The following is a 15,558-nucleotide window of genomic DNA, read 5'->3' as shown; positions in this document are numbered from 1 at the left end:
GGCAGTCTCACTGTTTTAAAAACATTAATAATACCCAAAATAATAAATTTACTAATCTCATTACCAACTCCTTCTGAACAATTAGTCCAAAAGTTAAAAAAACAGATTTCATAGTTTTATATGGGAAAATAAACCAGAAAAAATAAAACGTGAAACTATAATTCAAGATTATCAAAACGGAGGATTATTTCTTGATTTAGAATAAATTGCCTTAAAATCAACATGGATAAGAAGACTACTTACAAATGATTCAAAATGGGTACATCTTTTTTCACCTATTACAAAGGTATCAATACATGATTTAATTATATATGGGGATCAATTTGTTAGCAAGAAAATGCAAAATACAAGTAATCCTTTTTGGAAAGATGTTCTTGAAAGCTGGAGAAAAATTCAATGTGAAGAAATCATTGAAAGTATAGACGACATAGTTGGTGTCAATATTTTGCACAACAGTAAAATATTAAAAGATAAAAAACCTATTTTCTACAAAAAGTATGTCAAAAAGGGAATTATTTTTATAAATGATTTAATTGGTGTACATGGTGGCTTTCTAACTGTTGACGAATTTATGGTGAAGTATAATATAATAACGAATTTTTTAGATTATACGTCTTTAATTAAAGCAGTAAAATGTTTCATAGAAAAATATGGAAAATTAAATTGTCAAACTCTGAATTTTTTCCCTAATTATAAACCAGTTTATCCACAAAAGTTAAAGCAGATTTTAAAAGAGAAACAAGGTTGCAAGGAACAATATAAATTGCTATGCAAAACATCACAAATACCAAAATCACAATTAAAATATCAGGAAAAAGGTTTTAACTATTCATTAAGAGAATGGAAAATATATTATAGCATACCCTTTAAATGTACTAGAGATACAACTTTGCGGTGGTTTCAGTACAGAATATTGCATCGAATACTCGCAACTAACCATTTTTTATATACTATTCACTATATAGATACCAATAAATGTACTTTCTGTAATCTGCTGCGAGAGACAATGGAACACTTATTCTATGATTGTCATTTTGTTAAAAAACTATGGAAATCTATTGCAAATTGGATAACAAATAGGTGAACATATTACTTTTGATAAACATATAGTTATCTTAGGTTTGCCTAATGAACAAAACAGCAGTGTAGTAAATTGGATGATTATTAATATAAAATATTATATTTATTCTATAAAAATACAAAAACAAAAATTGAACTTACGATCATTACAACAGACAATTAAAAACAAATTAGAAATTCAAAGGTGTATTTTGCTTAAAAACTGTGAATACGAATATTTTGAAACATATTGGAAGAAATGGTATAATTTATTTATTGACAATTTTACATGAAATTTTTCAACTGTAGTTTAACATACTGACTTAGAGACAAACATTAAAAGATAAAATTTGCAACCAGTTATTCTTTTCTTTCACTTGTGATATTTCGTTTTCCCCCCTTTCTTCTTTCTCTTCTTTCTTGCTCCCAGAAATAATTAACACTAATTACCGACATGTATGAAAACTGATGTACATGGATATTTGTGTGTGTGTGGGGGAGAGGTGGGTGGGAGTGGGGGGTGGTGAGTAGGTGAGTGGATGAGAGAGTGTTTTTGAATGCAGTATATGTTTTAAACATGAACATTGTGTGCATGTAGTCTGTATATACAGTGTATATATATAACATATATAATATATTGTATATATATATATATATATATATATATATATATATATATATATATATATATATATATATATATATATATATATATATATATATATATATATATATATGAATGAAATATAATTAAAACATGTGTATGTCAGTGAGCTCAGGGCACCTCAACCCTGACACTGCCAAATATTTCTGGGGACAATAAAAATTTAAAAAAAAAGAAAAAAAAAGAAAAAAAAAAAAGAAACTTAAACATCAGATATGTCCACAAAACTATTTCAAACTGAAATGATATCACACCTGTCTTTTCAGCTCAGCAATCGGATCATACATTCTCCAGCCATCAATCCCATAATCCTCTTTAAACTCAAAGGCAAACAGTGGCTGAAAGTTAAATTGGAAAAACATATATAATATTGTCAGGTCAGGCAATATTCAAGGTTATAATGTATTTCCTCTAAAATTTCGACCATGAATTTTTCTGCTGCAAGTAAATGCCAAAATACTTCTAAAAATACAACTGTGGGCAAAGATATAAAACTTGTGAATGAAAATTTTGACCATCCTATTATTAGTACTTCTTCCTTTTTGTTTAGTCAGGTTATCAAGTCTGTGTGTGTGTTGGGGATGGGGATGGGGAAGGGGGTGCAAATGGAGAAAAAAACATAATAATAAATGAAAAAAACAGTAACAAAAAGATACCCCAGTGCATGGTCCTCACCATAAAAGCAAGAAAGACAGTAAAACAGTTTTTATTCATGTTAATTTTGTTTCTTTATTTCCCAAACATAAACCAAAGTCTATTTCAAGCTGCACATGTGGGGCATGCTTAATGTGGTCATGATAGAAACAACTGTAATTACAGGAGCATGACTCGACTCCCTCCCCGAACCAATTTTTTCGTATCTCCTAAGTTAAAACTGTCAAAACTGTCAAAAATGGGTAAATCGTCATGAAAGTCAAACTTAAGTGGTATCAGTATATAATAAAGCTATATATACACAAAATTTTAGTTCAATAGCCTTAGCATTGCAAAATATATGTGGGACAGACGGACAAACAAACAGATGGAAGAAGGACAAAACCTATAGTCCCCTTCAGTTGGACCAGTAGGGTACTGAAAAACAAGAATTCAGCTAAATTTAATGATTTGTCTACCATAAACTTTTAGGGTACACTGTGATGAATATTCATTGATGCACTATAAACTAAGTTTGAATGATCTAGGCCTTATAGCTTGTGACAAAATGAATTTAAACGAGAAACATTTAGGCAAAAGTTGATGCCATCAGTGCAGCCATCCAAAAAGTAATACCCATATTTCGCCTTTTTACTTTGTAAAGGCGAAACAAACCTGCATTTATGGAAAATTAAATATAGACTACTTTTTGAAAAGTTGCACATAACCAAAGAAAAAATACCTTTCACCAATCTGGCAAATTATATTTTTTTTTTTTTCATTTCTTTTAACATTTTATGCAGGGCTAGCTCTGCCACTCGCGAAATTCGCTAACTGCAAATTTTAGGAACAATTGGCAAATTTTATTTTAATTTGGCGAACAAATTCCATGTAATAATTGGCATTTTGTTGGAAAATAACTGTGATTTAGCATTTTTTAAAGATAATTTGGCGAAATGTTTTGCTCATCCACAGCTAGCCATGTTATGGCTTGTTTTGTGACAAGACATTGTATCAATACAATCACAAGCCTTCAATACAGTGTTTCTTGATTTCATCTTCACGTTTGTAGGAGCGATATCTAGCTCAACTGGTAGAGCACCCTCCTGAATTGCTTGGATCATACGACTGAATCTCGTCGCCAGACCCATTGGTTTTTTTTTTACCCCATCCTAATCAGTGCCCCATAACTGGTGTATCAAAGAACATGGTATGTGCTGTCCTATTTGTGGGAAAGTGTATATAAAAGATCCCTTGATGCTACATGTATGTTCTAATTTCTCTGAAGATTGTGTCAGAATTACCAAATGTTTAACATCCAATAACCGGTGATTAATTAATCAATGTGCCCTAGTGGTGTCGTTAAGCAAAACAAACTTTAACTTCTTCTTTGCCATGTATGAGTGAAGTAAAACTTACTTACTAATTTATTGGTGACTGGAAATGAATACTGATGGATCTTGTCAAACACTTGCCGCCGTGAATGATTTTCCTGTTTATGAGCAAAACGCAAATTCCTCATGTCCTAGTGAGAAGAAAAAGTCACATAGAATTTTATTTATATTTCGATTGTTTTCTCTTTTCATGAATTCTTAACCTCATCTCAAACTAATGGCATTTTCCCTTGAAACAATGGACTGGTCTGAACATCTCTACAGCTAGCGGGATGGCTTAAAATCTTCAAGTGAGTCCTCTACTTCCTGTTCTGGTCAGATAATTGATGCTTCCTTCTTTCCTCTGAGCACATCATCCGAGAGAAAGGGAAGTGGGGAGGCCGGGTGGGTAATAACCACTGAGGTCAGGTTAAGTATTCATGCAAATAGAAAAGTTTTCCATAGTTCTGTTCAACTTAACCTGATCTTAAAACTAATGCCAGCATTCACCAGGAGGAGGCAGGTTCTCAATTCTGTAACCCAAGATGCCACCATCATCTCCCCGTAGACCAGAATGGTTCTGACGAAGTGGAAGATTTGATATATAATTAACTGATCCACATAAGTAAATGTAACATAATAGATTTCTGTGTAATTTTAAACAGCAGTAACTACTCTAAAATATAAAATGAGAAAAACCCACGGAATAATAAACATGGATGAAACCAATGCACATTAAAAACACTCGACTAAACACATTTTGAGAGCAAAAAAAAGAAAGTATCTGGACTGTACCAGTGAAGGAGAAAACTTCAATCACGTGACCAGAACAGGAAGCAGAGGACTCATTGAAAGATTTTAAGCTACGCAATGGCTGTTGGGATGTTTGGACCACTACACTGTTTCAGGTGAAAACGCCATAAGTTTGAAGTCATTTATGTTGAAAAGAAAACAATATTTAGAATTTATTTATACTGTATATCTGTTTTAACAATAGCATTAATTATTTTTTAAAATTTAGTGTGTAAAATAGTAAATAATATAAACATTTAAATTTTTTGCATTTTCCTGGAAATGATGAATTAAAATATATTTATAATACCTTTACTGAAATTAGCAATGAAACGGTGAAAGTGTAATTAAAGATTGTCATTGTACATTACACGTATAAGTAATTAATTCTATTTTATATTATTTTCATTCCAATCTAAAACAACCTGACAATGGATTATTAAATGTCAACAAATAATACTTCACACACATACATACATACACATACATACATATTTATGTACTTATGTAAGTGCATACAGACAGACATACATAGACACAGATACAGACACACACACACTTGTCTTCTATACGACATTTAATACAAAATGAGTTCAATGTAACAAGTTAATATCAAGTTTTCCCTTTTGTTGCATACCTTGCACAAGATGTCTATTCCATAAGCATTTTCTCCTCGACTGGTTGCACCTCCAATCTTGTCAACACGATTAATTACACACAAAGGGACATCAAGTATATATGGAGATTCCTGTTTAAAACACAACACATCAGTTCAGGCTCTAATGGACCAAATCAATTCCTACTGCCGATAATGTTAACGTTTACTAATAAAACTGATATAAACACACCCAGGAAGTACAGCAATAAAAAGTGTGGCACCTAGCATCTAATCTACCTACAAGAAAATGGGGGCTCACATACCACTTAAGAGATTTAATTAATGTATTTAATAGCAACCGCCATTTTCGCTACAAATTACAGTTCCATTTTGGGGGGTACCCCGCATTAGTTTCAACCTCTGGTATATACTGCATAACAAATAAAAGTTTATTTATTTAGTGTCAATGGATAATAGTATTTGCACAAATAATCAATGTGACATATTACTACCAATTACACCCACAGCTGTTTTTACTCCGTAAATATTTGACGGTGCACCTCAAACTTTGACACGGAACTCTCTCCTTTGGTACTATGCAACCTTCAGAGACAATGTATAGAGTTTAACAGTGATTGTATTCCAATAAATATGTTAGTCAAAATATAACACACTAATGAGTCAAATTATAACAATTACAATAATATACAGGAATTACATTATCACAACAAAATATTGATCACCTAAATTATATTCTTAAAAATATTATCAAATTATAGCATACAGAAACTTACATCATTAAGGTAAACATAATATTCTACTATCCAACTTACATAGAGAACCTATGTTATCCCTGAAACAAAACATTATATGTCAGATAAAATGTCTAGGTAATGAAATACAACAAATGGAACTCACCAACTCAGAACTTTTAAAATATAATTTATAGTTGGTGATCGTTAAGAAGCCTCTTACTGGGCCACTGTATGGACTCAAGTAGGTCACTTCAAAACCTGTATAAAAACCAAAAAAGTAAATGCTAAAAATTTCTAAGAGCCAGAGTACTGTTTTAGAATCCGTGGACATAAAACTAATGTGTCAGCACAGGTATACAAGGAATACGAACAGTAAAAGCATTAAGACATTCAACTAAGTTTGTTTTGTGTAACAACACCACTAGAGCACATTGATTAATTAATCATCGGCTCTTGGATGTCAAACATTTGGTAATTCTGACAAGTAGTCATCAAGAGGAAACCTGCTACATTTTTCCTAATGCAGCAAGGGATCTTTTATATGCACTTTCCTACAGGCAGGAAAGTACATACCACAGCCTTTGACCAATTGTGGTACACTGATTGGATCCATCGAGGTGATTTGAACTTGTGATGCAAGCACCTCAGGCGAGCACTCAATTGACTGAGCTAAATCAAGCCCCTAACACATTCAAGCTCATATCTCTGTAGAAAACAGTGCACACATTTTCACCAGGCCACGATGGGGTGCTCTCATGAAACACTGTCAGAGTTTTCATCATGAGACGATCTTTAATTTAAGAGAAATGAAATAACCAGCAGGCGCTGACCGATTAAGATGGATGAATATGTGAACCTGCCTTTAACTGGATTTGAACCACTATCTTCATTTTGTGAATCCGATGTCCTGATCACAAGATGAATAGGTCTTTCCAGTTAAGACTGTTAGTAGATGTTTCTCACAGTGATAAATCACCACTTTGAGTGTAGTTGATAATGTCACAGCAATTTGCTTCCCATGCTTTATGATCAAAAGGGCTAATACGTAATTTAAATAATAATTATTTTATAATAAATAAACAACACTTCTGAGAATGTCGCTATATTTAAGTTAATGAAAAACTAACCTAAACGATTATTACTGTTACTGAATCATATTGGGCTGCATTTACTAGGCCTGTTTTTCTTAAAACGTAGGTGTTTAATCATTGTAAATGCATGTATTTACAGATGTGAAAGACTTAGACAGGCTTAGTAAATTCTGCCCTTTATTATTAGCCATCCGTATCCATAACAGTAATAGAGTGAGTGTGAAACCTCTGTGTTATCACTAGTATTACCTTTGCCATGTACAATCTCTCCGCCCAGAAGAGGTGGTTCATCTGACTGTCCTAGCTTTGTTAGGTCTCGCAAAATCTACAAAATATTCAAACATGATGATGCAGTTTTTTAATTAATATACACAGATAAAACCACATTCATGTATATGTTTTTCTGTTTCTGTATTCCATGAGTGTCTTTCATGCCAGAAACCCTGATGCCACACGCATCGCTTCTCAAGATCAAGGATGCATTATTTCCTGAAAAGATGTTGCATATTTCTTTTTACATGGGAATGGCTGCCACTGCATAATTGTTAACTGTTTAAGAAACAAAACAAGCACCAACTTTGTTAACGTACATTGTATCATTAAGGGTATTCCCTGTAACCGTGTGCTATATATAATAGCATTGCATGTGTCTGAAAACCTAGTACAGGCTGATAAGTTGAATTTGAAACGTGTGTTTGACTGTAGTTACATAGTAAGATTTAATGGGTATGTAATAGAGAATATTGTATGAGCTTGTGTGTCATACTGATTTTAAGAAACGAGGGTCAGTAGTTTTATACTGCCCGAGCGAGAGCAAGCATAATACATAAATCCTGACACAAATATTAAACATGCACATACATGTATGTATATGCATAATTACAAACGTTCTGCTGTTATACAATTTACATGTACTTGATTCCTTATATAGAACTTGGAAGATTCTGCAAACCTAAAAAAATCCTGATTGAACAGAGGACTTGTTTTGTTGTAATTTCCACGCTGTGGAAGATGAAAAACATTTTATTTTAAATTGTCCTATTTATAGTGCTGAAGGGCAACAACTATGGGATAAGTTGAACTCCTTTTTTAACTTGTCTACTCTAACTACACTCCTACTCGAGCTGTGCTACAATGCAGTTGTGTTTAGCAAACGTCGAGGTTTCTCTCCCCCCCCACCCTTGGGGCTGTGTTGCGCGAGCTTGACCGTTTGGCCAAGTATCGCGTTGAACACAATTGGAGCACGGCTGTTAATACCCTTTATTATGGTGACAATAGACAAAAGAGATCGGGAAGTAGGAGACAGTGTCCCACGGCGGTTCAGGGGGGACCAAACTGGGCGGCTCAACTGCCAGAAGCGGTCCCCCCAGCTTCATAAAAGAGGACGAGACCGGCAGCTCAACTGGTGGCGGGGTCCCTTCTGCATCACACACACACCCCCCCCCCTCCCCCCCACTACTCGGAAGCAGCAGATGCCAGGAGATGCCAGGCTAAACCGGCAGTGACAGTCCCTCCCCCTGCAGCACCAGCGCCGATGGAGACCGGAAGAGTGATGTCCGCACCAACCAATCCACCGGCGCCTCCACAAGTTGTTGTGACAGCTGCTACGGAGCATGACGCCAAGAAGAGGAAGGTGTCGGTCCAGGACTTGTCCGACACACAGCCCACGACTTGGCAGATCGCCGTAACAAACTTCCTGGATGGTACCGCGAGTGTGTGAAGGGGGAGTTCACTGCGACCTCTCAACTACCAGGTCCCTTCGTCCCAAAGAGCTGGAGACCAACACCATCTGGTCAAGGGCGGTACCAGTTCCAGTATGTCGAGGGAGTTGCACCTTCTACCTGACTGCAGAGCAGAATGGGATGTACCGGCAAGGCTTGCTGAAAGCAGACATGGATAATCCAATCATCCATCGGATTATCAAGCTGATACTTCCGGAAGAATACTCAGCACTACTTTGGGGAGAGTGTTACATCGATCTGCCCCACTTCTTCCCGAGGTTCTGAGCCGATCATCCCATCAACTTGACATGAGTTCCGCTGCGCACCCTCTCTTAGGACAGACACCTCTTTTTTGGGGCTTAGTTGGACTTAAAACATTTCGGCCGCAGTTCAAAATTTTATGTTTATTTTTTTGTAAACAGTCCGACGCAGTTTGTTTTGGCAGCCCGTCTAAATTGCTCAAATCACCTTAAAACCTTTTTGCTCGAGCACTCAAATTTTATTGTTTGGACTTAAATTTTTGTAGCTCATTTTGGTTTTTGACCTAACTACTAAATTCGTATTCCAAATTCTGCTCACCTTCAACTCTCCCCACTAACCCGGACCATATAGATCGGACTTTAAACTGTTAGACCTTTGTTAAAAAATTTATGTCGAAATTACTTTTTAAAAAAACCTAACTATTAAATAATCCAATCCTCTCTTTTTTCTGTTATTTATTTTTGGACTGTCTTTCTAAAATGCTCCAAATTATATAAATACTTGGCCTAGCAGTCAATTCATTTTATTTTTGGCATGTAATTTATTTATTTTTTCTAATTTTTTTAATCCTACTAATTTCTTTTACTAATTCTGTCTATTTTCACACACCCCCCTTCCCAAGTCAGGCCACCGATCTTATCGGAGGTCGGACTCGGGATGGGCGTGTTCGAAACCCTAGTGGTATACGAACACGTTAAACTAGTTATCTATCTATCTAATTTCTTTTTGACCCCCCCAATCTAATCTAACGACCAAATTTAATGAGTAGAATTAATTTAATTAATTATATTAATTAGAGATGCGTATCAAAATTTTAAAGGCCCACTATTTAATTTTTGGATGTAAATTTCAAAATTGTCCTCTTAATTTTTTTCTGTCCCGGAGCAAGTCACTAGCTATCCAGAGACAGGCCCCGGGACTGACATGTTCGAAACTCTAGTGGTACATGAGCATGTGAAAATTATTCGCACTTGTACTCTAACTAGCAATTTAAAATGTATACACACATGTACTTATTATGTCATAAAATAATGGTGACATTGAAATTCTTAACCATGTATTAAAAATTATAATTACCCATATGGGCAGAGAGAAGTGGTGAAAGAAAACTCTCCATTTCTTCCCCTAGATATGTTTTGACGTCATAATCAGTGCTTCACCACAGGCTTTGATGTCACAATTGTTACTGTTAGGCAACAACCAACAACCGTATTAAGTGTAAGAATAGTTTCAATGGTGGCAGTCATGTCAACATGTCAGCTATACGTACATGTATGTCACAGCTATGACGCAATGCTGTCTCTTCTTCTCAACTTGCAAACTTGTTTTCAATAACAGTGGTGTTTGAAAATCTTCCATAAAATTATTAAAATTCCCAAAGGCTAGGGAATGACAACATCAATTCACTTGTGCAAGATAAACAGTATTGCCGAGTAGCGAGTTGAGTATTCTCTAATCGACAGCTGCATTTTTAAGTGTAAATTTCATGTTCCAGCTATCAATATAGACATTTTATTCTTCTGAATTTATTGATTTACATGTCTAATGGTCATAAGTCTAGAATATAATTTGAAAAAAAAGACAATTCTTCTATATTAATATATATATAAAATGTTTCATTCAGGCTAAAAACATTATTTTTCATTAATCTTTTTTTTACAAAAAAACACAGAGTTTTCCTAGCTTAGCGACAAGTAAAAATACAAATGCAAGTTTTAGTTACTTTCATTTCTTGGGCTGATGGCATGTTTTCTGATGAAGTTGACGTGGACGAACACAGAGACTTGGATGGGGAACCTGCACTTCCTTTTGAACTGCTAGCAGGCGAGTCACTGGACTTGGTGGTCAGCTGATCCATCGATGTAGTTTTGTTTGCTAGCAAGTCTGTGCTGCGAGCTTTAGGTCGTACCAATGACAATTCAGTGCCATCCTCAGCACCATCTTGTTGATCCATCACAACACTCAACTAGAATACAAATGTTAAGAGAACATGCTGTTAAGAATCTCAGTACAGACCTCAGAAGAAGCAACCTCTACATTTTGTTCAGTACTGCATCACGATTCATTACGTAAGTTTTAAAGATCGTCACTCAATTTTAAAATATTAAACAGTAGTTGCCGATAACAAATATTTTACATATTAATCACTAATACACACACTACAGGAAAATAATCTGTCAGCACCTATAGTCCGTCCAATCATTCTATAAAAAATCTTTTTTTGTAACTAATTTTGGTTTGACGTAAGTAGTAAAGTAAAAGTGTTTTGGAAATAACATTTTATTTATGCTTATAATATTATGGCATTGGACATATGATTAAGGACCACATAGATTAGGAGAGAGAAAACCTGCTTTCGCCACTTCACAGGATACTCTTTTCGATTAGCAGCAAGGGATCGTTTATATATGCACCATCCCACACACAGGATATTACATACCACGACCTTTGTTACAGCAGTTGTGGAGAACTGGCTGGAACGAGAAACAGGTCCTAATCTAGAATTGAAAAAGTAGGAGAAATCGCGTCTCCCTTCTCAGAAGAAAGGGGTGCAGTTTGATAAAAAAAAAAGTGAACATTTATCAGTATATTTCGTAACGTTTCGCCAGTTTCCGTGTTCAATCAGAAAATTCTGAACTTTACACTCGGTTCTAATCATAATATTTCAATATAAAATAGTACTTCTGGTAAAAAAGCTTAAACAAAACAGTTATATGTTTCACTAAAATGTGATATTATTAAGTTGCTGATGTGCCGTTATTATAAAATTAAGTATTAATTAGTCTTTTCTGGCATCACTGAAATGAGTGTAGCCGAGGATTAACAACGCTTGAATGGTCACAGTACACTGCGCGACATGCATCACTTTTAGAAAATATAGCCTTGTTACGGGTGTAAGAATGTCAACGTTACATGACGACATGTATTTAATCTTTTCACAGCAGAAACTGGCATGAGTATTAACATTTATTTGTGGATTTTGATAATAAATTGAACATGGTAAAACATTATTTCATCAATCAATTAGAGGGCATAAAATTTGGCACGCACGACTTTGTCGTTCGTCTGTCGGTTATGCAAAACCAATATCGACACGAACGATGGATCATTCATGCAAAAACTATAATCGCTCATCAGAAAATGTAAACTGACGTGTTTTGGCTAATATAACTATTTTTGGAATAAAATAATTAGAGAACGGGCCTAGCATTGCAGGTGTGAGAAAAAAACAATGTGTCCGTTTGAACTCGATATCGCGGTCAATTACAAAGTCGGCACAGCGAAGAAAATAGTACGTTTAATAAGGGACTTTAAAATAACAAAGTGGAAATTAGAACATGATGAAACACTGAGCTGCAGCTGCAGCATCGATTGGATCAATCGAGGATTCGCAGAACTTCGGGTCTTTCCGTTCAGACCAAGAAGCTCAAAGCTTCTGGGAAATCGCTGTTTCATTCAGACTATTGTTTGGCGCCAACAAGTACTCCCCTTAACAGAACTGATGGGGTAGTGTGCAGCTTTCAAGTTAGTCCCAGCATACCAAATAATAATAATAATTTAGTATTTATGATAAGAATTTGGAGAAAAGCTACGAAAATCGCCCATCTTAGATTACCGTTGACAGTTAACCTTTTCATTTGTATCTAAACCACTGGAAAAAATGTTTCGTGCAAACACTAAAACCACACAAACAACATATCGTTTGTCTGAAAAAATTAAATTAGAGAACGGGCCTAGCATTGCAGGTGTGAGAAAAAAACAATGTGTCCGTTTGAACTCGATTTGTCTGAAAAAATTAAATTTCAGTGTTCTCACTGCTCCATTTAAGCGGGGCGCGCCACCCCGCTTTCACGTTTTGCCGCCCCGCTTTCACGTTTTGCCGCCTTGCTTTCGAGTTTGCCGCCCCGCTTTCGTGTTTTGCCACCCCGCTTTCGAATTGTGCCAAATGGCTAAACCCCCTATTTTTCCCATGTAAACTCAATGCAATTTCATAAGTTATTGTGTTTTATCAAACGAAAGCAGCTAGCAAATATTTCACTAACGTTGGTTGAACGCAGCCCAGTTCTCGGAAAATAACGTCAGGTCGTTAATATTCATGAATCGCTACAATGCCCCTGATTGGTTGGGGTCCTGTAAGAAGAGTGTGTCTCATAGGTCCGTTTTCACTGAAACAATGCTGTTTAATCCTACATGTGAATGACTGAATGAAAGAATGTTTATTGACACCCTGCTTGTGAATGGAATTCGATCGTAAACAGTCTCCCACACACAGCTTAAAATCACACCCCAATTACCAGTGAGTTCGATGCCAATTTCTTTGTTTCTGATCGGCTAGGAACCGTCAACGGTTGTCAGTACCCGAGCTTGTTAATCCCTATTGTACTGTAATTAAAAATAGACCCATATTCCATGACGAATAATTTTGAAGTTGTCCGACTCCTGGCTAATCTTTATTTTCTGTTATTGAAATAAAAGGGTAGACGTGAAATCCCGTTGTGGTAATTGTTTTTATCTGTCAATATCTAATTTCACTGAGAAGGAAGAAGTTAGTAGAGAAGGAAGAAGTTAGTACTTGTTCTACATTGTGAGACATATAGAGTAATTAATTGTCTATCGTCTTGGCAGAAATCAGATTAAATTCAAAGAGACGTAAGTATGAAAATTGCCTTCTAGTATATTCAGTAATTATGAGTCGGAAGCCCAATGTTCAATATAGTAAAATGTATGCGTACAACATTCATTCTGTCTCGTGAACTTGCCATGGCAAAACAGACTACTTTATTTGGTCTAGGATATTCAAAAAAAAAATGCGCGGACACGAAATAGGAAGATTGACTTTTCTGTGTGAATGGACTATAAAGTGCAACCCACATTACCCATGAATGTATATAAAAGTGTTTTAACCAATGGTTCTAGTTCACATTCGTTTTGTTCGTCGGGTCAGGTCGGGTCGGGTTGGGTGGGATTTGTTTTTGATTTTTTTTTTGGGGGGTGGGGGGTGGGGGGCGCCCTCCTTTAATTTTCGGCCAGCGAGAACACTGAATTTTATGCCCTGAATCGGTCATTACAATGTGTGTGCACAGAAACCAGTTCCTTTTAATAGGCAGGTTCGCGATTACTCGAGGATAGTCTGATGCCAATGACAAAACACTGTGCAACATACGGCACAAGGTGCCAAGTGAGCTATGACAATAAACAAGTCGGGATCTTGACGTATGCTGTACGACTTTGTTTTTGAAATCGGATTAGGTCCAAAATATCACGGTGACTTAGACTTCTCAATACACCTAATAACTCTGCAACTTGAGTCGACTTTCGGCAAAGAAAACGCTCATTTATCCAGCAAGATTAGGTCCCAATGGACCCACCGAAAGAAATCGACCCTAGATCGGTCGCGCTGTACCACCTGTACTATTTTCGTCTGCAATTACAAATCAATCGGCTCAGAAAAAAAACAACTTGGGAGTAAATGCCATAGTATGAAAAAAAAAATTCTGTGGGACGGACTATACGTAACCTATCGTCAACAGTCATCATAGATAGATTATAGATCATCTATTAGATGTTTAACAACTTTAACAACGCCCCAGCACAAAAAAGTCGACCGTAACAAGTCCATGATTTATAAAACTTGTTTACAATGTTAAGATGAGGACCCACCTACTTCTGAAATTGGGAACCTTTATGAATTTAACACTATTCATATAACTTAATTAATTTGTATTGAAAGACTTTTTTTTTTTTTTTCCTTTCGTTTTGTTTGGAACCAGAAGTAAATTTCCGGAAATGCTGTTTGTTGTATTATATACCCTTCCAACTGAAAGCACCAGTTACACTTTTGGCCTGGAAAGGAAGGACGCACTCAACACATTTTATATACGGTTATATGGCGTCGGACATATGGTTAAGGACCACACAGATATTGTGGGAGGAAACCTGCTGTCGCCACTTCGTGGGCTACTCTTTTCGATCAGCAGCAAGGGATCTTTTATATGCACCATCCCATAGACAAGATAGCACATACCACAGCCTTTGATGTACCAGTCGTGGTGCACTGGCTGGAACGAGAAATAGCCCAATGGGCCCACTGACGGGGATCGATCCCAGACCGACCGCGCATCGAGCGAACCTTTGGCCTGGAAGTAATTTCCCCCGATTTGAAATAAAATAATGTCAACACTTTAACAATCTAATTAAAATTAGCTCCACTATTACATGTAGATCTAACAGCAGCCAGTTGGAGCTCATGTCTACCAATCAAAACCTTACTTGCAGAATCATGCCAGTGATTTAAAAATAATTTTAAAACATTCCGAATTCTCCTGAGGGTATACATGTTTCGTGTGAATTACGAATGCCTTAAAACATGTTTTATTTTATAAAATAAATAATTTGTAATGTAAAACTGAAGACTGATTTAGTTTTTAGTTTTTTTAATAAATAAATAATTTGTAATGTAAATTGAAGACTGATAACCCATCCCGTAGGTATTGGTATGGTTCGCTGTACTGCGGCCACTAAAATAGACTCGCCCGATATTTTTAAAATTTGTATGCCCCCAAATAACGTTATAAAAGGCGAAGTGTGATTGGTCAATATTTAAATTATTA

At 35.8% G+C, this 15,558-nt stretch overlaps 1 protein-coding gene across 2 annotated transcripts in view; it reads right to left on the bottom strand.

The window, feature by feature from the left end:
* LOC121376172 (myotubularin-related protein 2-like) overlaps positions 1-14,740 on the bottom strand; it is a 40,911-nt gene extending 26,171 nt beyond the window's left edge. The window contains exons 1-7 of one of the 2 annotated variants that reach the window (XM_041503981.1): positions 14,609-14,740; positions 10,671-10,913; positions 7,215-7,290; positions 6,038-6,132; positions 5,159-5,269; positions 3,780-3,881; positions 1,978-2,061 (exon numbers count right to left, since the gene is read on the bottom strand). In XM_041503981.1, coding sequence (XP_041359915.1) covers positions 1,978-2,061; positions 3,780-3,881; positions 5,159-5,269; positions 6,038-6,132; positions 7,215-7,290; positions 10,671-10,901 — 699 coding nt within the window. In that variant the 5' untranslated portion in view covers positions 10,902-10,913; positions 14,609-14,740. The remainder of the gene's footprint in view (positions 1-1,977; positions 2,062-3,779; positions 3,882-5,158; positions 5,270-6,037; positions 6,133-7,214; positions 7,291-10,670; positions 10,914-14,608) is intronic. The other variant, XM_041503982.1, reaches the window with a different exon arrangement.
* Positions 14,741-15,558: the final 818 nt, after the last annotated feature.

This window comes from Gigantopelta aegis, chromosome 6 (assembly GCF_016097555.1).
Source record: "Gigantopelta aegis isolate Gae_Host chromosome 6, Gae_host_genome, whole genome shotgun sequence".
Taxonomy (NCBI): Eukaryota; Metazoa; Mollusca; class Gastropoda; order Neomphalida; family Peltospiridae; genus Gigantopelta; species Gigantopelta aegis.
This window is presented reverse-complemented; position numbering and strand designations above follow the sequence as displayed.